General features: G+C 43.0%; 2 protein-coding genes and 1 pseudogene across 3 annotated transcripts in view; 1 reads left to right on the top strand and 2 right to left on the bottom strand.

Annotated features, from left to right (window-relative positions):
- LOC124605511 (E3 ubiquitin-protein ligase Ubr3) overlaps positions 1 to 27,570 on the bottom strand; it is a 297,916-nt gene that overhangs the window by 131,844 nt on the left and 138,502 nt on the right. The gene's annotated exons all lie outside the window — the stretch shown is intronic.
- LOC124605512 overlaps positions 3,282 to 27,570 on the top strand; it is a 35,285-nt gene continuing 10,996 nt past the window's right edge. Inside the window, exons 1-3 of the mRNA XM_047137251.1 lie at positions 3,282 to 3,436; positions 10,386 to 10,633; positions 21,129 to 21,485. Coding sequence (XP_046993207.1) covers positions 10,418 to 10,633; positions 21,129 to 21,485 — 573 coding nt within the window. The 5' untranslated portion in view covers positions 3,282 to 3,436; positions 10,386 to 10,417. The remainder of the gene's footprint in view (positions 3,437 to 10,385; positions 10,634 to 21,128; positions 21,486 to 27,570) is intronic.
- LOC124608859 lies at positions 9,225 to 9,342 on the bottom strand (annotated as a pseudogene).

Raw genomic sequence — 27,570 nt, 5'->3', positions numbered from 1 at the left:
GTCGCTGGCGTTGGCAGATGTGAAAAAACAGGGAAGTCGACATGATGTCTTGCAGACAAATCCGATATGTGGCGAAACCGAGCAAAGGGCCGATTAGACACCTTTTATTGTGACACTTACATGCAATTACCATTGTTAGCAAAGAGATTATCGGCAAGCGTGAACGTGCAACGTTTTCCATTCAATTCTTGCTCAGAGGAAGCTAGGCAGGCTGCTGGCTTGTTGATGTATGGAGTATACAGCTCTAAAACCAGTAGTATTTTTATTTACAAGGTGAAGCCGACACTTTTCTGGGCAGGTATATCGATATTTTTTCCGTGACATATCAATACTTTTGCCCGATATATCGATATACGATGATATTTTTTAAATATCGATACTTTTACAAATATCAACAGCCCTATTCTATATCATTGATCTGCACGAGGATTCAGACTGTTTTAGATATCTAATCCATCCCTACAAACTATTCTTGTTTGGGGACTACAATGTTTAAGTAGCAGTGGGATTAGTCAAGGTAATATGCTGCTACCTTTCTCCAATCAGAATGCCGGTAACAGACAGTTAATGGGGGATCTAATGACTACAAAGTCTTTCACGAGGAAGTTCTTGGATAAAATGCCGTACTTTCGATGGTTACCTCCATCTGACTAACATTGGCGCCGGCCGGATTGGCTGAGCGGTTCTAGGTGCTACAGTCTGGAACCGCGCGACCGCTACGGTCGCAGGTTCGAATCCTACCTCGGGCATGGATGTGTGTGATGTACTTCGGTTAGTTAGGTTTAGATAGTTCAAATTTCTAGGGGACTGATGACCTCAGAAGTTAAGTCCCATAGTGCTCAGAGCCATTTGAACCAACTAACATTGGCAATTTATCCAAATTTGACATGGAAGTTTACGAAGAACTTCTATTCCTTAGGGATCTAATGTTTAACACAAAATTCAATCCGTGCTGCTGATCGATATTTTTTTTACATCGTAATAGATACGTATTTGTGTTCCTCTGTACAATTCATGTACGCCCTACACCCGATTTAATAAGTTTTTGGAAGTAGCAAAGTTCGAACAAGTTACTTACATTCTGGATTTGTCCCAAGCAATTATACACTGAGGAGCTAAAGAAACCGGTACACCTGCCTAATGCCGTGTAGGGCCGCCGGGAGCACTCAGAATTGCCAGAACAAGACGTGCCATGGATTCGACTAATGTCTGAAGTAGTTCTGGAGGGAATTGACACTATGAATCCTGCAAGGCTGTCCTTACATCCATAGGAATATGAGAAGGTGGAGATCACTTCTGAACTGCACGTTGCAAGGCATACGACATATGCTCAATAATCTTAACGCATGGGGAGTTTGGTGGACAGCGGAAGTATTTAAACTCAGAAGAGTGTTCCTGGAACCACTATGTAGCAGTTATGGACGTGTGGGGTATCGCATTGTCCTGCAGGAATTGCCCAAGTCTGTCGGAATGCACAATGGACATAAATGGATGTAGGCGAACAGACAGAATGCTTATGTACGTGTCACCTGTCAGAGTCGTATTTAGACGTACTGTATCAGGGGTCCCATATCACTCCAACTGCACACGCCCCACGCCATTACAGAGCCCCCACCACCTTAAACAGTCCCCTCTCCGCTGCCAATGCAGGGTCCATGGATTCAACAGGTTGTCTCCATACCCGTACACGCCCATCCGCTCGATACAACCTGAAACGAGACTCGTCCGATCAGGCAACATGTTTCTAATCATCAACAGTCCAATGTCGGTGTTGAGAGGCCCAGGTGAGGCGTAAAGCTTTGTGTCGTGCGGTCATCAATGGTGCACGAGTGGACCTTGGGCTCCGAAAGCCCATATCGATGATGTTTCGTTGAATGGTTCGCACGCTGATACTTTTTGATGGCCCAGAAATGAAATCTGCAGCAACTTGCGAAAGGGTTGCACTTCTGTCACGTTGAACGATTCTCTTCAGTCGTCGTTGGCCCGTTCTTGCAGGATCTTTTTCCGGCCGCAGCGCTGTCGGTGATTTGATGTTTTTTTCGGATTCCTGATATTCACGTTACACTCGTGAAATGGTCGTACGGGAAAATCCCCACTTCATCGCTACCTCGGAGATGCCATGTCCCATCGCTCATGCGCCGACTACAACTCCACGTTCAAACTCACTCAAATCTTGATAACCTGCTATTGTAGCAGCAGTAACTGATCTAATAACTGCGCCAGACACTTTCTCTCGTGTATAGGCTTTGCCGCCCGCAGAGCCGTGTTCTGCCTGTTTACATATCTCTGTATGTGAATACGCATGCCTATACCAGTTTCTTTGGCGCTTCAGTGTATTACAGCAGTTAGTAGCACTGCAACTAACAGGCACACTCCAATGATTCAAGAGTTCAAAATGGTTCAAATGGCTCTGAGCACTATGGGACTCAACTGCTGCGGTCATCAGTCCCCTAGAACTTAGAACTACTTAAACCTAACTAACCTAAGGACATCACACACATCCATGCCCGAGGCAGGATTCGAACCTGCGACCGTAGCAGTCGCACGATTCCGGACTGCGCGCCTAGAACCGCGAGACCACCGCGGCCGGCCGATTCAAGAGTATCCAGCGTTTTTAATCTCTATTTCTTGAACAGGTTCATGCAATCATGGCATCACAGTGTGCAAAGACCACCTTGTTAGAAGCGTCTTCAATCTCTATCAACGACAAACGCTAAAATTTTCCATGAAATCTTAGCAACATTATCGCCACCTCTAAACCAAAATTCAGATTCTTGTGGAAGAATTTAAATTGAGCTCCTCAGCAGCAATTCGCTTAACAGGTATAAAAACAAATTTAAAAAATTCAGCAGTTCACCGCTAGTCTCTTCGAATGAGCAATAACCGCTCGTCAAATTTAGTTTAAAAAATAGCCCAGTTCCTCATATTCAAGACGAATTCGCATGATTCCAGGACCTCTGTTTTGGTGGGATCCAGAAGTGCTATGGCAGTGTGTTTATTTGTGCCCCTTAGAGACAGCAGGCGTTGTGGCACAATGCACGCCTTTGTGCTGTCGATTAAAGAATTGTCCCTGGTGCAATTGTCCCCCCCCCCCTCCCTCCCCCGACCGCCGTCATCGGGTATCCACTCGCTTTTCAAGTGTCGTCCTCCCCCCTCCCCATCCCCTTCTTCCCCCCAGGTCCACCAACACCGCTAGCCGCCGTGGCCAACATTCAGTACGCTGATCTTGGTGTAAGCTATATCAGGCCTTCGCTTCCCCCCTCCAGGTCCCCTCTTGGAGCACGTGATCCTACTGCTGCCAAGAGCCTCGCCTCGCACCGAGCACTTACGTCAACTCTTGCGAGTTCAACAGGCTGCAGGGCAGCTCTCTTCAGTTCGCGCAGCAACGCAGCAGCTACAGTTAGACCGGCTGACGCACAACCGGAAGCGTGTCCAGGTGAGTTCAAATGCTGACTTGTGCGTGAAACGAGGACAGCCGGCTTTGCCTGCGCCCACTGGAAATCATGCTACACTGCTGAATTATTCAATCATCTACTCTCTAAAAAAAAAAAAGCTGCTTTGCCGTTACGCTACAAAAATAATTAGATACAGCTTTCAAACTTTTCTAGCGAAAAATTACTAACAGAACAGCAAAAGGCCACTTAATTACCAAAAGAACAATCCCGTGTGAACTGTTCCGCATCGTCAATTCTCCGGCGAAAATACCAGCCTGCTTCTTATAATTCTGTTGAATTTCATCTGTTACTTCACAGGACGTTTTGTGCTATTGTTTATTACACACACATAATTTACTCGTACATGAACTACTAACTGTTTGCAGCTTTCAAAACGTTTGTACCAAGAAACCACTGTAACGAACGGCCAAAAAGGCAGCCACTGTTCTTATCATCCGCAGAACTCTTGTCGCACAACACCCCCGATTTTATAAATGGGTCTCCCTGTAAGACATGTAAGCTCAAATGACGCACGCTGAGAAGTTGTAGAATTGCAACACTCATGTCACTTTCTATATATGGACTGCTGGAATGTTTACAGAAAATGATGTCGAACATGTTCACCGGAACACATTGGTTTCTCCCGCTATAATTTTTTTATCTTACTTTTCCATCAATCTTCCATCTGCTTCGTTATTTCGAGTGAAATGTTTGTAAACATTTCGACAGAAAACTCGTCACGTTTCTGCAATCATTAACAAAAAAGAAACAATCACACAACAAAGTATTTCGCTCAAGTTCATCATACTGCTTAAATGCTCTTTCAAATTTATCATCTTCCAACAGAGAAACGGCTGAGGTTGATTACCTTCTAGAATATTGACTGTAAATTGTAGCAGTAGGTAATCTTTGGTGTCTTGGGCATATTGCGATAGTTGCTGAAACAGTTGTGAACGGGGAACGAGCATGTAATTCAAAATCAAGTATTGTCCCGACAGGCATAATTAATCCGTTGTGCTAACTAGGATTACAGTCTGGCGCATTTATATGAATTACATAGCGATGTTTCAAAGTGTGGGGGAGAAAATATTCTTAACTTCTTTCTGTCCCCACATTAACTTTAACAGATGTTTTAAAACTACACTGGTAACTTCTTTTTGAACATCGAAAACGGGAGGGATTTCAGTTCCGCGGCAAGTGTTAAGTTGCAAATGCAATATAATCCAATTTGAGAAATATGCACATCAATCCCAGAACCTGCTTTTATGGTGGGACTTCCTTGATGGATGGATGGATGAAAACATGGCGAATCCCTGTCAAGAAGTGGATGATACCACTCATCCTAGCTCGTGGTCATATTGGCAGTAAAAAACGGATGCTGGGCACCCGATGGCTAAATTTATGTGGAGGCTAAGGACAGCAGTTGCTTACAGTCATTCGTTGCTACAAAATAATTAACCTTTGATTTTTCATGGAGTTTTTTTAATCATCAATGCTTCATGTGGCAGTCATTAAAGTGTTGGATGCAATCGTCACTGTTGGGGTGGGGGTCGGGAGAGAGAGAGAGTGTGTGTGTGTGTGTGTGTGTGTGTGTGTGTGTGTGTGTGTGTGTTTGTGTGTGTGGGGGGGGGGGGTCTGTATGCTCCCACAGTTTGCCAGTAGTTCGTCACTAGTGATTTCTCAGTGGCATTTGTTTACGAGTACGGTAAACTCTCCGTGTTACTTGTTTCAAAGGCTTAAGGCAACCTCTCCCATCAAGTGTACACGTGTTGCGTTGTAGCTAACGTTAGGGGCTTCAAGACGGTCCTGTAACTTTTTATTTTCGATGGACAAATACGAATCTGTTTTTGTGAAGTAATTGATACAATAAATGACAATGGGGATTCAGGGACCAAGGGGATAATATTGTGGCCAAATTTTGTAGTTACTAAAGTTCGCGTATACTGATTAGTCAACAAAGAACTTAAATACTGAATGTGATTATTTTCTTTTGTGGTCATGTCAGTCTTTCTATCTTTTAATTCCTTAAAGCTCCTGAAAGTTTATAATAAAATAATACAAAGTACTCACAATTTGTATTTATTGAGGGAAAAGTGACATAAAACTCTAGGGTCAACTGAATTTTGAAATACGGATCTTCAGATTTGGATTCTGAGATAATCAGTTGGAGAGCCTCAAGAAATGGGTCTTGGCATTTGTCCGGATACACAAACAGCCCAATTACGAATTTTCGTTTGCCCATTTCCCACAAATAAATGACTTGACAATATATCAACAATGACAATGTCTGACTATATATCAACAGTGTCCTCCCAGAATTTCGTTGCAATCGAAAAATCGATGTATCTAATTACGCGAGAAATCTGCAGAAGTCAGTATACAAGATTCCATGGAAATCACGCAATAAAATACTATCAAAAGAATGAATGAAACAGTTGGTCAGCAATGAAGAGTTTGGAGACTAAAGAGAATGGGTAACTTAACGAGTGACGTCCGAATACAGTGCGTTAATCTCAGGATGTGTAGTTGGGAAACTATGTGAACGAAAAGATTTGCTTGAAGCAACGGAATGCAGATTTGGATGAGAATAACAAGTACGGGATTGCATAAATTGGAGGTGGGAGGCAATGAACACGCGTACTAACGGGAAACTTGTTTCAGACGTGTGATTTGTTTCAGACGTGTGATAACACACAAGTAGAGCTGGAGGATGAGAAACTCACGGTAATTTCGCTTCGCTGTTAGCTTCGTTGTTATAGTGGGTCGATGCCATTTACTGAAACTGATGAAAAGGTGCGAAATTCAATAATGAACAATTTGAAACAACATTCTTGTTGGAGGCTCTAAACAAAACACTGCAACAACTGAATTTGATAGTTTGGATAATATGGAAAACGAAGTTACGAAATCACAGACTAAAAGCCAATGGAAAAAAAAACACTAAGAAAGGCAATACAAATGTATTAACCTAAAACTCGAGAGAGTTTTCGTTACGTAGATCTGATTCAGATCAAACATTCGATCCTTTAAAAAACGGAGACCCTGCGTAAACACTGTCTCGCGATGACACACGACCTCGACCAGCATGCTGAAGATTTTCTGTCTGCGGAATAAGATATTATATCGAGGTCAAAATAATGGCCTGTCGATAAGTGACAACCAGGTTGAAGGTCAAAGCTATTGATATGTGTAAGTCTGCGAGAGCTCTGCTTCGTTTACTGATCCAAGGCTGGCTCGTGCCATCCCGTTCAATACGCGAAAACTGCTTTCGTTTTTTTCTCAGCAGTTCCGCATTCCCTTTTTTCCCAATGACTTGTTCGCCATTTTATGTTCGTTTCTTTCACTCCACTGCCTTGTGGCATACGGAAGCAACACAGGTTCCAAAGATGCCTTGTGGCATACACTTTGATATTCAGAGAGTATTACTCGTATTTTGCAAGGCAAGCGCACTAATTTTTGACAAAGTAAGCACAATAACGGGGGAAAGGAAGAATTCAGGTGAATTAATTTCTACGTAAACGTGAAATGTGTGGCGTACGTATTTTTACACTTAACTGCAGCTTCAGCTTTCCTCAGCATTAGTCCAAAACTTTGTACGTATGTCGGTTCACGCTTTTCAAAAGCTTCTCATTACAACTGAGGAGCAAATATAAAAGAAGATCACTAATCACCAACATTACTCGAAGAAAGGCTATCACTTACTCTCTAGTTATTAGCAAACGGAGGAATTTATGTTAGTGATTCTTTCGCATTTCATGAGCTGCTATCTACCAGAGTTTTTGATGTCTGCACAATGACATGTGCGGAGCACTTCAAGGATTCTATTAAAGTAAGTATAAGGAAGGTAATACCAAAAATATTACTCATGAAGCGTGAAATGTACATACATACGAACTGTCACTATATAAATGACCTGCCACATAGAGTACTCTATAAAATTTGCTTATAGTTTATTAGCCGACAGACAGTGTGATTCCGGATAATCATTTTTATATATCATAAAAATGATCTCTTAACGTAACAGTAATAAATGAGCAATATATTTACAGAGACCAAGAACGTAAGCAACGAGAATGATAAGGTTTTCCGTATATTTTTTAATTGTAATCACCACAACGCCTGCATATTCGCCATTTGTTTACTTTCAGGAAAATTTGCGTTTTTTCTTTTTAATAAAAAGAATTAAAATAATTAATCTTTTCTTTCGGCTTGCTATATATCTCTATGTTCACGCCCCACGTCGACAATAACAGAAGCAGACAAAAAAAGTGCCAAAAGAACAAGAACCAGTGGAACACAAAGTGAAAAGCGAACCGAACACGATCGCACGCAGGTCACTCAGGCGCGGCTAGCGTTTACACATGAAAATTGTCGTTCGCTGTTGCTCATTCTCTTATATTTGCTTCGGTGTAAAGGCGGCTTAAGATTTAAGGGAGATACGCGGAACTTCTCTGACACATCTGCCAGACGGGGTGGCGACAGGAAGGGCATCCGGCCACTCTCGGCAACTAACGACGCCAAATCCATAGTAACAGGGCCGACCCCGCGTTGAAGTGCGACAAAGGACCAAGAAAATGATAAATGATACTGGAGACCACTTATTTACAACTTACGCAACATTGATGTATGGCTCAAAGTTTTACTGTCCTTCAAAGTACTCAGCGATGTGGAAGTCTTGGGATACCCTTGGCAGCGCCAGTTGTTTTGACTGTTCGAATGGAGTGGTCTATTGCCTGATGAATCTCTGTAACAGTTCTGAAGCGAATGCCATGAAGCGTGCTTCCTTCGTCATAGGAATCGTGTTGAATTCACAAGGGCTTACGTCCGTTCCGGCCTCTTCGATTGAACAAATCTGTCACAAATTGCGCCCTATGCCTCCGAACTTTGTCCTGCAAAATGATGGTCTGAAGGAAACTTCGCCACTTATTTCTCTAAGCTAGTTGCAGGCCTCTTCCAAAAATGGAACAGGTTACAGAAAGAAGCGGCGACACTTTTCTGCAGGACCCGGCCATCATTTTGCAGGACAATGCCAGGCGCATATGGCACAAATTATGTATGATTTGCTCGATCGACGGGGCTGGAAAGTACTGTACAAACCACCACACACTTCGGACTATGCCCTTGTGGCTTCAACTTGATTCCTAAGATGAAGGAAGCGCTTCATGGTATTCGCTTCAAAACTGTTACAGAGATTCGTCGGGTAGTAGATCGTTCCACTGGTACTGCCAACACAACTGGAGTTGCTAAGGGTATCCTATCCGACGAGTTTCTCCTCGCTGGAAAGGGTTATGCACAAAGCTGGTGACTACATCGGAGAGTAAAACTTTCAAACATGTATCTGTCTTGTATAAATCGTAAATAAATAGATGCCACTATTAAAGTTCCAGCTCGCGTATTTCAAATAGCGGCACTCACCAACTGCCGACGGAACTTTTGCGTCGTCTGCTAACACACTATTAAAGTTCCAGCTCTCGTATTTCAAATAGCGGCATTCACACCAACTGCCGACGGAACTTATGCGTCATCTGCTAACATCTTGAGTTAACCTACTATTGTCGCGGATGTCTTGTTACTAAAACTAAACTGCGCCCGAACAGGCCGTGAAGTCCTAAAGGTACCGACCGGGCGCCGTGTCATCCTCAGCCCGCAGGCGTCTCTGGATGCGGATATGGAGGGGCATGGGTTCATCACACCGCTCTCCCGACCGTATGTCAGTTTCCGAGACCGGAGCCGCTACTTCTCAATCTAGTAGCTTCTCAGTTTGCCTCACATGGGCTGAGTGCACCTCGTTGCAAACAGCGCTCGGTAGACCGGATGGTCATCCATCCAGGTGCTAACCCAGTCCGACAGCGCTTAACTACGGTGATCTGACGGGAACCGGTGTTACCACTGCGGCAAGGTCGTTGACATAGTCTTGTTACAGTAGTGAATTTTGTGTCGCCTCCCTTTTTATTGACTGTTTTCTTTGCTTTCATGATGCATTGCGAGCGCGGATGTTGCATGTCGTCTTGATGCTATATTTTGTAGTGCGCTCTCACGAAAGAGACCAAATATCTGAAAGGTAAAAATTATTTTAAAACATATTAAACTGAAAATGCCTGCCTGCAACGTGCACAAATAAGGGCACCGACATATAATAAAGTTTTTCAGTTTTTAATGAAACTGCTGTAACAGTAAAATAGTTTTACTGGCGAAAAATTAACTTTGGACATATGGATAAAGCATAAGGGCGATTCTGTTCACATCAGTACGTAAACTTTGTCTACAACTGTCAAGAACAACCATTCATAAATTCTATTACTGTTACTGACGCCTTAAAGCTGAGGGTATATTATCACTTTTGGGGAATATCATGTGTTCTGCAACGGCGATCCTGCATAATCTGTTTCGCCATTCAGTGCTAGGCATGATACGGTGTGGAGGTCCAGTGTGGGTTGGCCTTAACCCCCCCCCCCCCCCCCAAAAAAAAACAGTATTTTCAACCCGCACGATATCTTTCTTCATTTTGCATACTTTCTAAAAACTAATGCTAGAGAAATTTAGTTGATTGGAGAGAAAAAAAAAAAGAAAAAAAAAACCACACACACACACACACACACACACACACACACACACACACACAACCTCTGCGAATCTTTCGTTCTCCGGTGTTTCAACAATTCAGCCTGACTATTTCTCATTAAAGCAGATTTGTACAAGGTCTATGGTGCTTATTTTGTGTGGTGTATTGCTAATGGCCCTCTAGTCTAGTGAGTATTAAATGCAGGTTGTGGCCATCGCTTTCCATAGGTGATATTAGTATAACCCGATTAAGTGGTTGGGCTTCGCGCTCTACCAGCCCGCGACCGTGAAAAATCTGCAGTAAAACGACGCTCTTATGCCAAATCGCGGCAGATACATGGCAACAGTGGGACGGAAGATGTCCCACTAAACACAGCGGCTTTGTTGCAGGCTGCCCCATTCTACTGTAAGCGACGCGCAATATGCGTCAGCTGCTGTGGCTGCCTGTGTTGCTGGCTGCGCTGCGGCCCACAAGCAGCATCGACTTCCGCGACATCAACGAGTTGGTGACCTTCCTCAGCAAAACGCTGCCCGGCGTGATCCATATGGCTGAAGCCAACAACAGCGAGGAAGATGGCCCTAGCATGCCAATAAAGGCCAATAAGGAAGAGAGGGAGCTCGTGGGCCGCTTGAAACAGGTAAGATTCCTTTCTGGTCCGAGATTTATGCTAGCTATATCGTAGTTGGTCAACATTAAGTGTTGCTCATTGTCGGCGCAAGCCTTTAGACCTGCCGACACTTCGGCAACTTGGCTGTCAAGTATATCGCTTTCAATAGAACTATCGAGTGGAGTGGCGCAGTGGATAGCGCAACGGACGACGGTTCAAACCCGCGTCCGGCCATCCAGATTTAGGTTTTCCGCGATTTCCCTGAACTGCTGCGGAAAATGCTGGAATGGTTCATTTCAAGAGCACGGCTAACTTCCTTCCCCATCACTGACACAATCCGAGCGCTTGTTCTCCACCTGCAATGACCTCGATGTAGACGAAACATTAGACCCACTCTTCCTTCCTTCTTTTTTCAATAAAACTGTATTGTCTGCACACATTTCTCCTAGTTCGGCAGATCCGTTCATCTGCCATACTTAGTTGGAACAATGCACCATTGCTGCTTCAGGCATACACTTCGCTATGAGTACTACTGTACGCGTATCTTTTTCTATGCAGAAATTGATATCTGGTCTATTTTTCATAAATGTTACTCGAATCAATTTGACATGCTAATAATATTTTAGGCCATTTGGGAGAGTTCCGAATTCACTTTGGGAAGTCCTCACTCATGCGCCAAAAATACAAATGGGGTATGATTGCCCTCAGCGAATACGTCACAATGTGTATTTCAATTAAGTAGATCGGTTCATCAAAGCTTTTTTAAAACCAGTTTTAAGAAAGATAAGCTTTTGTTGGATTCTTTATGTAGACGTCGACTAGAAACATGAACAGTTAAATGAGGAAGCAAACGACTTGCCATTTATTAATGTAGAGTGATGTACAAACATTGTTAGGATTTGACACAGTACCTTACTCTGAATCTCTTCTCCTGATGTTAGGAGACAACGAGAGTTAAAGAAAGCCGGAAACCACTCTAAGCTTTCATCTGGCTAACGATAGTTACCATCTTCCTGACGCCATCTTATAACAAATCAAAAATTTTAAATACACAATAAGAACATGGCTCTGAACACTATGGGACTTAACATCTATGGTCATCAGTGCCCTAGAACATAGAACTACTTAAACCTAACTAACCTAAGGACATCACACAACACCCAGTCATCACGAGGCAGAGAAAATCCCTGACCCCGCCGGGAATCGAACCCGGGAACCCGGGCGCGGCAATAAGAACATGTGGCATGTAATAGTTCTTGTTTCAAAATTAACATATTTGCCAAATTGAAACTGTGGTTTGTACTTTGAGGTTCATGTATGCCCAGTTTAAGAAATACATGACTGTGTCACTATAAAAGACGTTGCTATAGAAATAAACAGCGCCGTTAACAGAAGTGGCTCAAAATCCACTTTAAATGAAGACAAAGGATACTGCTGTTTTTTGATGTCTATTTCTTTAAAATCCTTGAAGAATTCTTATAAAAACGTTAGCACAGCAAAAACAAATGCGTCCTGGGATTTTCATTGAGGTTCGCAAATGACGCACGTAATTAGCAATTTAAACTACGTGTTCAACCGAGTGCTCCCTTCTTGACATGATCACTCCCATAATAATGCAATGAGGATTTTTGTTTCCAGAGACAGTTGTGAAATCAGTGTTTTGTCTACAGAACCAATGGTTTCCATGTGGCTGAGAGATGATTCTGGCCATAAAAAGTATTCATGAAAATTTGGCTTGATTAATTGGTTCAAATGGTTCAAATGGCTCTGAGCACTATGGGACTCAACTGCTGAGGTCATTAGTCCCCTAGAACTTAGAACTAGTTAAACCTAACTAACCTAAGGACATCACAAACATCCATGCCCGAGGCAGGATTCGAACCTGCGACCGTAGCGGTCTTGCGGTTCCAGGCTGCAGCGCCTTTAACCGCCCGGCCACTTCGGCCGGCTTGATTAATTGGTATAAAGCATAATATAACTTAAGAGTTGGACTGAGGCTTGATTTTTATAAGACCCATTTGCTGCCGAAAATGTCAAGGAAATCAATTCGCAGGGGTCCGAATTATTATAAACAGTTAATGTCCGTCCATAAAGCAAGAGCTAAACATGCTGGGGCAAGCCATTTACTTAGAAGAATATTTGTACTCATGAATGTAAATGTTTATATGGAACGGGTATTGACACTGCCTGTGTGTAGACAGCTGATAAACAGTTCTGCTTAAAGTTAGATAAATGCTCTGTTTGAAGTGAGGCAAACACAAGATATTTTAGAAGTAGCTGTTTATCCAAAATATACATAAAGTACCTCTCATTATTAACAGGAGTACATTAGCTCTAGTCATAAGTTGTTGTTAGTATACCTTAGTCCGCCCCGTAGATGAATGGTCAGTGTGATGGATTGTCAATCATCTGGGCCCGGGTTCGATTCCCGGCTGGGTCGGGGAATTTTCTCCGACCAGGGACTGGGTGTTGTACTGTCCTCATCCTCATCGACTGCAGGTCACCGTAGTGGCGTCAAATTGAAAAACCGGCGAACGGTCTGCCCGACGGGGGGCGGGGGGGTCCTAGCCATACTATTAAATAAATAAGTATACTTTACAGAAATAGCCTGCAGTGGTTGCTTCTGCCCATCCTTCAACATTGAGATGTTCTAAGCATATGCCAGCAGCAATGCCTCTACAGAGGAATGGGACAGAGCACAGGAGAATACCTATACAATACGCCATAAAAACACTATTAATGCTTTCGTTCGCTTCCAACAAAATTGGTCGTTCCGAGGTAAGCACACATTGTTCCTTCAGTTTGGCGTCGGTCTCATCAATATTTCCTCAAACGAGTAACAAACATGTAATTCACAAACACAGCATTTCAATAACGAAGCCGCGTTCAAACGGATTACTTTCTAAACGTAAGCCTGGAGAGCACCTAAATACTGTCCTCTTTACAGATTTAGTCTCCCTGCTTCAAACACCCAATGCCAGATCAAATCATCGCCCAGCCACTCAAATTTGATTTTTTCGTGTTTTCTATAAACAGTTAAGGCGAATTTCGGAACGCTTGCTTTGGAAAGGCCAAGCCTGAGTTCCTGCTCTATCCTTGTCTAATGACCTCGATGTCGACGGGATATTAAATTCTGATATCCTTCCTTTTAAACTATATGCTGTTATTACTGTTGCTCTCCTCCTCCTCCTCCTCCTCCTCCTCCTCCTCCCACCACCACCTCCCACCACCACCACCAGTACTACTACAGTGATATTTTGTTAAAGCGACACACACGTAAAAAAGCTCTTCACTTCAGTGCCGCGTAAATCTTCCATGTACGTAACTTCCGTTTAATGATTCTGGGACTCCTCTTTCCAGCACAAGATGCTGGTTCAAATGGCTCTAAGCACTATGGGACCTAACATCTGAAGTCATCAGTAGCCTCGACTGAGAACTACTTAAACCTAACTAACCTAAGGACATCACACATTTCCATGCCCGAGGCAGTATTCGAACCTGCGACCATATCAGCAGCGCGGTTCCGGACTGAAGCGCCTAGCCGGCGTGTGTGGCCAAGCGGTTCTAGGCACTTCAGTCTGGAACCGCGCGACCGCTACGGTCGCAGGTTCGAATCCTGCCTCGGGCATGGATGTGGGTGATGTCCTTAGGTTAGTTAGGTTTAAGTAGTTCGAAGTTCTAGGGGACTGATGACCTCAGATGTTAAGTCCTATTGTGCTCAGAGCCATTTGAACCATTATTTTAAGCGCCTACAACCGCTCGGTCACTGCTGCCGGCCAAGATTCTGGCTCTACGTTTTTCGAAAAGGTCCTGTGGGCTACCAGAAGCTGGTTAACAAGTAAAGCGATTTATCAGGTGGCGCTAGGAAAATCTTCGGCTGTTATTAACAATCGAACACGGTAAATTTATCTCCTGACTTCCAGTAGTCTACCACATGCATCTAGCAGGTGAAGTACCCCAAAATCTTTACAAAAGTATAGTGACAGAACTTTTCCATTTATGGGATGTAACCAATGCACCATCCGTCCAAAAGTTCAGGCAGATTTTATTCTTGGCGTATATAAGCGACATCAGCGCAATAACTGTACACAACATATGTGCATTCGACTAGTTAGTTGTGAGCAGGCAGTGTTATGTACTGGACGTGCAGCCATAACGCGTCAACGTTGTCACAAATCGCAGAAGAATATCATACCTAAATCAACTGTTCAAGACATCCAGAATATGCAACGATTGTTCTGAACATCTGGACTCCCGAACAAAAATAGCGACACGTGGACGTCTGCCTCGACTTGACTGAAATCCAAAATGAGGTCAGTTCTTTCCTAGAAAAAATCGTCATTGGTGGCAACACCGTGTTATAAATGCGAACCTACCAAAAAACGACAAAGTGCACAAATTAACCTGAAGGGTCAACGCTTTGACGACATAACCGACATTCCAGCATATGCGACAGGAAAAACATCTCAAAGGATGCCTATTCTGACAGTACCAAATGGTTCTGTGCGTTGTACTCAAGAGTAGTGTGGGTGTGAGAAAGACAGTACAACATGTGAAGCATTAAAACCACTATCTTCACTGACTCTATTTTTTATTAATCCAATCTCGAAACTTTCTGGACAGATGGGGGGTTTTACAGATTCATTCAACGGACATGCAAAATAAGACAAAAACTCACAACCCGAAAGCGCTGCTGACGAAGAGAGGACGCCAAACCTGAGAAGGGAACCAAGTTGACTGCAAGGAGCAAAGTACGTTACAACAATCATGAAAATGAAGATTAAGAAGGAACAGCACAACGTGCTTATTCTCCACAACACCAGGGAAGATGGGCAATTCCCTGCTAAAGTCCATACTGTCGTGGCCACTTATTAAGACATTGCTCTCTTGTCGAGTTCCTCGGTCGTCGTTTGTTTAATGCTTTTTCTTTAAGAATGCCCACCACGCTTGCTGACGAAACGTCCGAAAATTTTTTAATGAAACGTCGGCCTAAGATCCCGGCCAACGAGCAATACGCCAAAGAAATATTAAAAATCTGGGTGTTATTTTCACGAATTTAAATAATGAGGCCATTTGGTGAACGGCATTTTCAGCAACGAACTAGTGTTGATCAATGAAGGCAACTTGACGTGGTCACATACCCGCTCAAGTTTTAATGAAAGCCAAATCACTACCGCGGCCAAATGGGTTGCTGGGCACGTGCAACCATATACCTCAGGCTCCCAGTGTGAACTGGCGATAAAATGTCTTAGGTCTTCACTGGGTTTTCTTTATACGCCTGTGCCAGCTCTAGGCTTCTACGAAGAAACACAGCTAGAATTCTGCGTGTTTGTTCCTTCCTACAAATTTACATTTTTCGGCATTAAATTCTACACTTTATTCTTTTAAACAAAAGACATCATTAGATTCATTGCTAAAATGTTCCTTTACGGTATATGTTAATGGAAATTTAACAAAATAGTGTCAGACAGTAGTGCGTTTTATGATGTCATCCACATCTCTTCATGAACGCACTATAACGCACGAAACAGGAATCTTACAATGAGGAACATAATATTTAGGAGACCGTAACTAGTGACATGGGCCGGGCAAATGCCCAGTGGGCAGGACATTTATAAATGGGCATTTGTCCAAAGCATTTAAAAAAAGTACTTTTTAAAGTTTTTACTGCTAGAATGTGTAATTTAACAATGTTAGAAGTTAGTAAATATTTACATTTAAATATAAATGTCATTGATTGCCTTTATTACTAAGAACGAAAAGAAAGAAGTGAGAAGCTTTTTTTTCCAACTAACATTCCAACTGGCTGTACCAAGGAAGGGCGCATGTTCTTGACAGCTGCTTATCCTTTGCAAAGCCCTTTTCATTTTTACCAGTTCTACTCTTTTCTTCTTCTCCCCCCTCCTCAAACACACCGCGAACACAGCTGTGCAGTGAAAAGTCGGTATAAAGAGAATAACAGTCCTAAACAGACGGCAAGTGTTTTTTGACAATAAATGTATGGTTAAATGTTAAACTGTTTCGAGGAGGGGGAATCTTTATTGTCAGAGGTAGTGACATTTGAGACAACCTATATTTTTCTTTTCTGCTCCTTTCTTTATCTTTCTTTCGTATGACTGCAATGCTGTGAAGATAAAATAAGAAAGACTAACATAAAAAAGATTAAATAACAAAGACTCATGCCCAAGACACTGGAAATGTTCGATTCCAATAACTAGTCAATTTCCAGAAAATCTGCGATTCTTGGACTTGTGGAATTGGAATCTGCACGTGACTCATCACTAATTAAAATCATTATGGATAAACTTTTTTACTAATTTTTTGCAGTAGTACAGTATAAGTAAAATTACTACCTACAGGCTACCTACTTAATATAAACTATACATCATTTCAAGAATAACTTTTAAACTTGAGTTTTTTTATTATGTACTCCCAAGAATTGGCATCATTAAAATGTATAGTTATGTTTACAGTCCAATTTATTTCCCCTAATAACATCTCCCTAACTCTAAAGCAACTTTTTCAACTTGGTTACCCAACCACTATACAAGTAGTGTTGAAAAACGCCTTTTCCAATACAGAATATCAATTCCAAATTTTTTATAAGCGCCACTTATCAATTAATCTTTAAAATACACAAATGCCCATCACTTATGAATTTTGAGCATTTGTACAGGCATTTATCCTGGACACTCGCCTCAACTTATAAATGCCCAGGCATTTTACATCACTACCCATAACATCACAGCAACTGTTACAGGTATTAGATTATGTTTCCCAAACTAAACATAAAGCATCCTGATCTGCGTTTACTATTTTTCTCCACAAATTTTAATGACAACTGGTTTTTCCATTTATTAATCATCAGCTTTTCCGCACAAGCGACTTATCATTTGGTGCCCACTCTCCCCTGTTTTCCTATGTACACGTTCACAATTCCCGCCCTTCTTTTTCTTGTGGCAATCCAGGATTAGGCCTTGGGGCCTCTTTCGGTATCACCATCTCTTCCTCGGCCTTCCCACAATTATAGATTTATTACATTGCTTGTCAGGGGATTCTCTGAGCTGACATAGGGAATACATACTCTTTCGAACCATATTTCGTTGGATTACTTTTTCAGTCGATGGTTTCACCACTAGGGATTTCCTTATTTCTTCATTTCTTATTCTGCCAGCTTTTCACTGGTCTAAGGAACGCCATTTATGATGCTTCAAGTTGTGTTAAGCCTTCTAATATTAATGTCGAACTTCCTGCTCCGTTTAGTACTGTGGGAAGTGTCACGACTATCAAATTTCATCTGGGTCTCTCTTCTAGTTTTACCCTTCAGTTTTCGTATCACGCCACATACGTTGATGGGTAATGATTTTCTTATTTTTGTCACATCCTAGATACTGGAGTGGGACGCCTATTATTATGTTGTTATATTATTGATGATTATTTTAGTCCTCATAGGGTAATTTGCATGAAAGGCCAGTGTCAGTTTTCGGTACTGCTTGTGATACGCACTGTATACAAATCTTTTACTTGAGCGCCTCTGGCGACCTTTCCAACGTGGTGCCGTCAGGTGGCACCTCGTGTCGCTTGGGCCTTAAACCGTCCCCGATGGCAACTTGTGGAATATAGGAAACCCCAATCATAGCTGAGGAAGCTTTATTAATAAAGCGAAATGCACCTTATTAAAAATACGTAATTTTTACCACGCTTAGAATGTAAAAAAGTAAAACTTAATTTAAAAAGTGTTTGTACACGTTGATTTAAATAACTTTATGACTGGCGTTTCAGTGAGTGGATCTTAGTTCTTTCTTGAGCGCCACGTGCTGGGTAGACGAATCTACAAACATATTCCGCAATTCCACCGCAAGGTGCTCAGTTGACGGCACTCTATACCACTATCAGTCGTTTCCTTTCCAGTTGAAATTACAGACTGGAGCGAGGGAAAAACGATTGTCTACATGCCTCCGCACGAGCCCTAATTTATAGTATCATCGCGGTTCTTACGCGAAAAAATAGGATCGTTCTGCAGTCAGATTCAAATACCTGGTCCTCCAAATTTTCTCAATAGTGTTCCTCGAAAAGAACGTCCTTTCCTCCGGGGATTCGCATTTGAGTTCCCGAAGCATCTCCATAACACTTGTGTGTCGATCGAACCCACCGGTAACAAATCTAGCAGCCAACCTCTGAATTGCTTCCGTGTCTTCCTTTAATCCGACTTGTAGCGGATCACAAACACATTAGCAGTACTCAAGAATAGGTAGAAGCGTCCAGTATGCAGTCTCCTCTACAGATGATCTACGCTTCCCTACAATTCTCCCAATAACCCGAAGTCGATCATTCATTCGCCTTTCCTACCACAATTCTCACATGCTCATTCCATTTCATATCACTTTGCAACATTACACTCAGATATTTAAACGACCCGGCTTTGTCAAGCTGTGCACCACTAATGCTGTATCCACAGGTTTGTTTTTCCTGCACATCCACATTAACTTACAGTTCATTACACCAATTATAAATTTTGTCAAAGGCGTCTGGTATCATCCTACAGTCAGTCATCTTTGAAACCTTCCGAGCATCGTCAGCAAATAACCGCAGATCGCTGCCTACCCTGTCCACCCGATCATTTGTGTGTATAGAAAATTGTAGCAGTCTTATCACATCTCCTTGGGAAACTCCTGGCGATACCGTTGTCGCCGATGAAAACTCGCCGTCGTGGACAACGTGGTGGATTCTATTACTTAGTTTTTGAACCACTCACATACTCCGTATGCTCGTTAACAAATGGAGTACCGTGTGAAATGTTTCTCGGGAATCTAGAAATATACTGTTACATCCATAGTTTGCCGAAACCATGTACGAAAAGGGCAAGCTCAGTTTCGCCCGAGCGATGCTTTTTGAAACTGTACCGATTCGTGGACAGGCGAAATACCCTTCAGACTTCAAGAAGAATATAATAATTCCAATCCCAAAGAAAGCAGGTGCTGACAGATGTGAAAATTACTGAACTATCAGTTTAATAAGTCACGGATGCAAAATACTAACGTGAATTCTTTACAGACGAATGGAAAAACTGGTAGAAGTCGACCTCGCGGAAGATCAGTTTGGATTTCATAGAAATATTGGAACACGTGAGGCAATACTGACCCTACGACTTATCTTAGAAGCTAGATCAAGGAAAGGCAAACCTATATTTCTAGCATTTGTAGACTTAGAGAAAGCTTTTGACAATGTTGACTGGAATACTCTCTTTCAAATTCTGAAGGAGGCAGGGATAAAATACAGGGAGCGAGAGGCTATTTACAATTTGTACAGAAACCAGATGGCAGTTATAAGAGTCGAGGGACATGAAAGGGAAGCAATGCTTCGGAAGGAGTGAGACAGGGTTGTAGCCTATCCCCAATGTTATTCAATCTGTATATTGAGCAAGCAAAAGAAAAATTCAGAGTAGTAATCAAAATCCATGGAGAAGAAATAAAAACTTTGAGGTTCACCGATGACACTGTAATTCTGTCAGAGACAGCAACAGACCTGGAAGAGCAGTTGAACGGAATGGATAGTGTTTTGAAAGGAGGATATAAGATGAACATCAACAAAAGCAAAACGAGGATAATGGAATGTAGTCGAATTAAGTCGGGTGATGCTGAGGGATTAGATTAGGAAATGAGACAAAGTAGTAAAGGAGTTTTGCTATTTTTGGAGCAAAATAACTGATGATGGTCGAAGTAGAGAGGATATAAAATAAAGACTGGCAATGGCAAGGAAAGAGGATATAAAATAAAGACTGGCAATGGCAAGGAAAGAGGATATAAAATAAAGACTGGCAATGGCAAGGAAAGCGTTTCTGAAGAAGAGAAATTTGTTAACATCGGGTATAGATTCAAGTGTCAGGAAGTCGTTTCTGAAAGTATTTGTATGGAGTGTAGCCATGTATGGAAGTGGAACATGGACAATAACTAGTTTGGACAAGAAGAGAATAGAAGCTTTCGAAATGTGGTGCTACAGAAGAATGCTGAAGATTAGATGGGTAGATCACGTAACTAATGAGGAGGTATTGAATAGGATTGGGGAGAAGAGAAGTCAGTGGCACAACTTGACTAGAAGAAGGGATCGGTTGGTAGGACATGTTCTGAGGTATCAAGGGATCACCAATTTGGTATTGGAGGGCAGCGTGGAGGGTAAAAATCGTAGAGGGAGACCAAGAGATGAATACACTAAACAGACACAAAAGGATGTAGGTTGCAGTAGGTACTGGGAGATGAAGAAGCTTGCACAGGATAGAGTAGCATGGAGAGCTGCATCAAACCAGTCTCAAGACTGAAGACCACAACAACAACAACCTTTTCGTAGACATACGCTTTTCGGTCTCTAGGAAATTTATTATACTCGAACTGAGAATATGTTCCAGGGTAAATGCTAAGCTCTGTCAAGTGTAGCTGGCTGTACGCCGATAACATTGCCCCTAACTAATACAACCTGTCTATTGACTTTTTTTTTAATTTACGGAGCCTTTTCACGGGTACTGTTACAGGTGGAGTACCAGCTGGACCGCGTCGCGATGCACAGTGCGGAGGCGGCACGCCAGGCTGCTATGCTAATACGTACACTGCCGCAGCAGCTGCGCTTCGAACTACAACTGTCTGAGCTCGACAGGCTGCTGTCCAAGGTGCGCGTGGTGGACGAGCAGCTGCAAGAATATATAATTAACGGTTGGGACAACGAAACCAACGGCTGGATCATCGAGCGGGCCACAATCGAGGACTTGGCGTTCAGCATCGTGTCGCACCGCGAGGGTTCCGTGCGGGCCGCACTCGACCGCCTGGACGATCTGCTCCAAGGCTCCTTCCACGGTTCCCCGCTCCTTATCAGACTCGCCCTCTCTATGCGTGTAAGTATGGATACCGTGCTTCTTCAGTAGACACAATGAAGCTCTCAACCAGAAGGCCGAGTACTAAACGTGGTCGGTTCTTCATTGCGAAGACAGGTTTAAAACAGCGTTCTACGATGTACATTATTCACCGTAGATTGAACCCTAATGTAAACAATGTTTAACACATGAATTTTTCATTGGAAACTGCTTTCTCTGCCCCGTGTGTGATCATGTCGTTCGTGTGCGACGCGAAAATGTGTGGAGTTCCTTCAAGTCCTGTAGTAAGACATAGGTGCAGAAAACTTAGAAAATATATAAAAACAGATGGTGCTTAACGTTTGCGAGAATATATATAAAGCGGCCGTGAGGGCATCGCAACTGCAAGTTAAAATACGCTAGCTATGACACTCCAACACAAACGTACCGTAATAATCGTATGTGGCTTACAGGAAGTATAGTCCAATGAGGTAACAAACTAGGAGAAATACTTACTGCAACGATTACATCCGAATTAAACTTACGATGAACAGAGTGTCCTCGGCAAGTCTCTTCATCCTTGCGTAACTTTAGTGCCCTACATCCTCTCAAGGCTTGGTGTCCACTACAATGTTTACTCCCTGCACTTCCCCCCAGTGTCCAATGGTAATAATGCTTTGGTGGGAATTCCACTCGCTATGGCCGCGCAAAAAATGAGGATGTTCGCTCAAGTTGTGTACAAAATGAAGGGAACTCGTCTCCATTGGTCCGAAGGCAGGGAAGCTCCGTCGCGGAAACAGGTCTGCTATCTGACCCAGGTGGAGGGAAGACCAACAAAGCGGCGGACTGGCAATAGAGCGGCTGCACTCCTCTCTCCTTCCACTTACCTCTTTACGTCTTCTAATGGCGAAACTGTCAACTACCACAGCAAATAAATGCTTTAGTAGGTGTGTACCCTACTTGAGCTTTCGCTCGGGCGTACTGTCTACGAACTTACTTGGCGCTACTTTTGGGGGAGAAAATGAGGAACGGGAACGGAAGAAGATTCTCCCCTCACGATGACATTGGCGGGTAGCAATTACACAAAGGGTATATATCACACACTGTTTCAATTAGAGAAGCAATATCCGGGTGTTACGACGTACGGGAATCAAGACTGATTATATGTTTCATATTATATAAAAATTTTCTAATAACCTACCAGATGAAACTAGCAGGAATGCTACAGTATAAATATCAGTTCTCCAAAATACGAATTAGAACGCTGCTAGAGCGCTGAAATATACACTGATCAGCCACAACGTTATGATCACCGACTTGCTATCGATACAAAGATCACCGACTTGCTATCGATACAAACCCGTCTAGGCAATATCAGCATCACCTGGCGAGGAATGACTGCTTGTCTTACACACGCACTGTGCATGCAATACCAACCACTTTGCAGAATGGGGAAGGCTCGCGATCTGTCTGAGTTTGACCGAGAGCATATTCTGATGTCCCGGGGGCTCAGCACGAGTATTTCGAAAACTGCGCAACTTTTCGGGTATCCGAGGAGAGCTGTGGTGTCTGTCTTTGTGGCGAAACGGGGTTGAGCGGCCAGCCCTTATTACAGATGTCGGACGTTTTAGGCTGGGCAGACTGGTAAAACATGACAGGTAGCGAACTGTGGCGGAACTAACATCAGACTTTAATGCTGGGTAGAGAACAAGTGTGTGTGAACACATACTTCACCTAACACCCCGAACGATGGAACTCCGCAGCCGACGAGCCATGCATGTGCCAATATTAACACCACGTCGTCGGCAACTACGACTGAAATGAGCAAGTAACCATCGGCACTGGACGTCGGTGCAGTGGCAGAGCCTTGCATGGTCTGATGAATCCCGATACCTTCTTCATCATGCCGATGGGAGAACGCGAATCCGTCGTCTTCCAGGGGAACAGCTCCTTGACACCTGTACTGTGGGATGGAGACAAGCTGGCGGCAGCTTCATTGTGTTCTGGGGAACATTAACATGGGCATGGATGGGTCTACTGGAGCTCGCGCCAGGCACCATGACGGCAAATGAGTATCGTACACTGGTTGCACACGTATACCCTTGATGACGATCATGTTTCCCGACGGCAGTGGTATTTTCCAACAAAATGGTGCGTCGTATCACAAGATCAGGTGTGTGATGGAGTGGTTCGAGGAACACAGTGGCTAGTTCCAAATGATGTGCTGGCCCCCCAACTCGCCAGATTTGAATCCAATCTAATACATCTGGGAGGTGATTGAACGTGGAATTTACGGGAATCGCGTGACTTTTGTTTGCAGATGTGGTGCCAAATCCCTACCACGGCCTCACTGCTTCCAAGCTACTACGCGTCGCCGATGTTATACGTGACATACCGACTATTAGATAGGTGGTCATAATGTTCTGGCTGATCAGTGTGTGCAATTCCTAAGTTTGATCTTAGCCGGTGGATTATGCTCTGCACGAATCCTTCAGACCTTTGCTAGTAACACTGGGGAGAGGTGAAGAACCAAATGCCTCTTTTTATGAACGCTGTAATTTGCTTTCGTAGTGCTATCACATTTTCTACTCTTGGAAAAAGGAAACTGATATTTCGCCCCGCCCCCTCTCCCCACCCAAACCCTCAAAAAATCGTAAAAAAGGAAACTTTTCTAATTAATTGGCTTAAGCAACCCTCCGTGGTCTCTGAGCTAACAGTGGCATACGAAATCTATTTTCTTTTTTACTAATTTGAAATCAAATTAACGCATTATGGACCATTCCAATGGTTGTTAAGTCATATGCGTGAGGTAGTTCTGATCTGAGTACAATCTGCTATCAGAAGCAATCACTTGTCGCATTTTATCGCCTGAGTCTTAACAAGGCTCATCCTCTGACATCCCGATTGTGTTTTTAGATAAAGTCGTGATCTTGTCGAGTCTCCGCTACCGACTGAAGATCAATGAATTGTTAACTGCCGAGAAGAATTATTATCTGTCTTTATTAAGTGCTGCAATACGCAGTACTTGGAATACTGAGATTATAATGAAAACCACACACGCTGACGGAACTGACGGTGAAGCAACCTTAATTCTCTGTATTTATATTCCATAAATCTGCTATAAGAGACTGCAGTACATCAGGACGGAGTGGTAAGGAGCTTTGAACGCCGCGATCGAGCCTGCTGTAAACGGTGAATGCATGATTCTAGCCTCCGCAACGAGGTACAAGCTTCGATACCCGGCCCGTATGCACTACGCGCAGTCGCCGACTGATTAACAGTCTCTCTAGTTTTCAGCTGACTGTGAATATATGCATTTAATTCTTACATATACAGTCTTACCATACCATCTCAGGCTTTGCTTTAAAAAATTAAAAGTAAAGTTAGGGAGATAGTATACAGTGATACCCGAATGCCTAACCTGCTTTGAGAGAAGGTTGGACAAAGTTCATAACGTTACGTTAGCGTTTATAAAGCGGTATGTATTCTATCGGCTGGAAATGTGCTTAATCCGAAAAACTGCCCATGGGTGTATTTTTTCCATCATCGCACTTTTGTAACAAAAAACGTCATTATAGCGAGTGACGCTGAGGGTGAAATGTGGGTCAACCATCGATGTATGACATCACAGAAAGGTTGAAAGGAAACAAATACAGTCAGTCGGCTTGGCTGAATCACGGTAATGATTAATACTGGAAACATGCGACACGAAAGTATTCTCGAAGGCGGAACTGAAAAAAATCGAGTTGTTCTGTATAAGAGTGCACTAGTTGTACATGAATCGTAAGTGATGTGATCTCTCAGATTTTCTCGGCATGACTGATCAATAGTGTGCTATACACAATTTATAAGACAGTTCATTAGACTGACAGCGGCAAAGGGGAAACCAAGCGCATTGTAAGTTAAATATTCGTTGGCGTGTTTCATGGTCACTTGATGTCATTTGTTTTGACAGGGGCGATCGCCAAAGCACACAAGTTGTGAAATTTGCGGTTTCCCAATTCCTTGTGAGATTCAGTCGTGCTTGCCTTATCGCTGAATGCGTCACACACAGATCAGTCGAGGAAGCTAGTTCCTGCACAGCAGCGGAAGTGAGTCAAAGTGAGCGAAGTCCGCCCGAAAGACGTTACCGGCGGTTGTGTAATTCCCCCTCCCCCCAAACTTCCTGATACGCTTCTAGACAATTCTGAGACTTCGTAAACCTCGTTGGATTATGTCTTGGATAGTTCTTACAATCAATAAGGACGGGGGAACGTTAGCCGGGCGGTGTTGGAGCATTATCGTCTTACGTATTTTTACAATTGCCAATCTGAAACAAAGCGCTGAGAAAAATTTAAGAACTACTGAGAGTTGTTCTGGAACATAAGGAAAACAACAGATACTGAAGAAGTAATTCTTATTAGTAGATAATAGCTGACATACTAAAAATTTTAGATGTTTCATTTTTGTCTCTGGAGAAAGTGGAAGGCAATGGAGAAAGCTTTGTGCATTCGCGAAGGAATGTGTGTGTGCCGAGAAAATCTTCGGAAGTACCTTTGTATTTGTACTGCTAAATGTTTTCCCTTGTTTTGCTCAGTTTAATTATGGGAAGTACGATGTGAGATCAGGGACAAAACTAGTTAGTACCAAACTGAACGGTCATTTGTCGAAATTGCGACTGGCTGCGGTGTCATCAAACTGCTTTCTTCCTCTATATGGAGAACACAGTCTGCAGCAGATGCTAGTGGCAGCTATCGTTTTCTCGTCACTATCTCCAACGCAACACATCAAATAAACAAAGACAATGGAAGGTGTTTGTTAGGTTGTCACGTGAAGGGGAGGTGAAAACTGAAAATATAAAAAATACAAACGTAAGAAACTGAACCTGTTCGAGAAGGAAGAAGAAACGAACTGATAACATACGGAGTGAACTTCACTGATAATCAATGTAAAGATACAAGAAGCAAGTATAAACAATGTCAAGCTGGTAACGTAATCGTGGGCCACATGTGTTTCACGGTCAGATGTGTGCTGCGAACAATGTCAAAATTCCACCACTGTTTTTCTCCTGTTGCATTAGATACAAAGGTATTAGGGTATCATCGCCGCACGCTAATGGAGCCCATGGATGTATGTGTGTGCCGCGGAGAGGGGAGCATCGTTACAAAAACTTAAGCTTTGGAACGCTTGACGCACTAAAATTAGTATGGCACATATATTAGGCATACATGTCAAACTTCTTACAGTTTTAGCGATTAGAAGTTGTAATCGGACACTCAACACACTATACTGGATTCAGAATACGGTAGGGCATTTTTATTTCCGGTGAGATTTTCATACCAGCTGATTAACGAAACAGAAGTAAAGTATAATACATATGACTGGTTACAACATTTCAGTCGCAACAGACGTACCACAATAGAAATAAACGGATGCGGCTACAACCTATTTCTTTACATAGCTTGCCGCCTACAGATTGCAGAGTCCCTGCAAAAAATACTTTGCTTTGGATCGTGTGTTGTTTCGTACGTTTAACGTGGGCCCTGAAACAAAAGGAGAATAAGAACAACGAAGAAGAAGGAAGCCCTGTTCTTATCAACAGCGGATGCGGTCCGGACGCGCCCTATCACTGTCTATGTCTTTTCTCGCCGCAACCCGATACTTGACGTCCTGCTCTTGCCCGTGTAGTCAGCCACATACCGAGGTAACGTCACGGTCTGGGTGCTACGTAAGCCGCGTGCCTATGATCCCAGGGTCACAGTTCAAAGGTCAACTACGAATTCTGGCGTGTCGCACTAAGGAACACGCCTGACACAACGGCACATCACGCTATAACCACTCTTATTCAAAAATTAGAGACCTGCATTTCGATCACGACTAGGGATATTGTGACCGTAGTCACATCACATGAACCGCGAATAGATATAGCGCATTGTGTACGATACGCACATTACCGAATGCTGCGCTCTTTCTTCGAAAGGTGCAACTTTTAACACTGCTTTATTTGACCTGGTAATGTTGCGAAATTTGTTGCTATGAAAATGTCACAAAACTCGTTTCGGTACTTTCGACAGAAATCTGTACGTTGCGGAACATTATCTGGTTATGGGATATTGTAATGTCGTCGTGACCGGCATCTAAGCATGGT

Source organism: Schistocerca americana, chromosome 3, assembly GCF_021461395.2.
Source record: "Schistocerca americana isolate TAMUIC-IGC-003095 chromosome 3, iqSchAmer2.1, whole genome shotgun sequence".
In the NCBI taxonomy this organism is placed as follows: Eukaryota; Metazoa; Arthropoda; class Insecta; order Orthoptera; family Acrididae; genus Schistocerca; species Schistocerca americana.
Note: the sequence above shows the minus strand (reverse complement) of the source record. Positions and strands in the feature narration are given on the sequence as shown.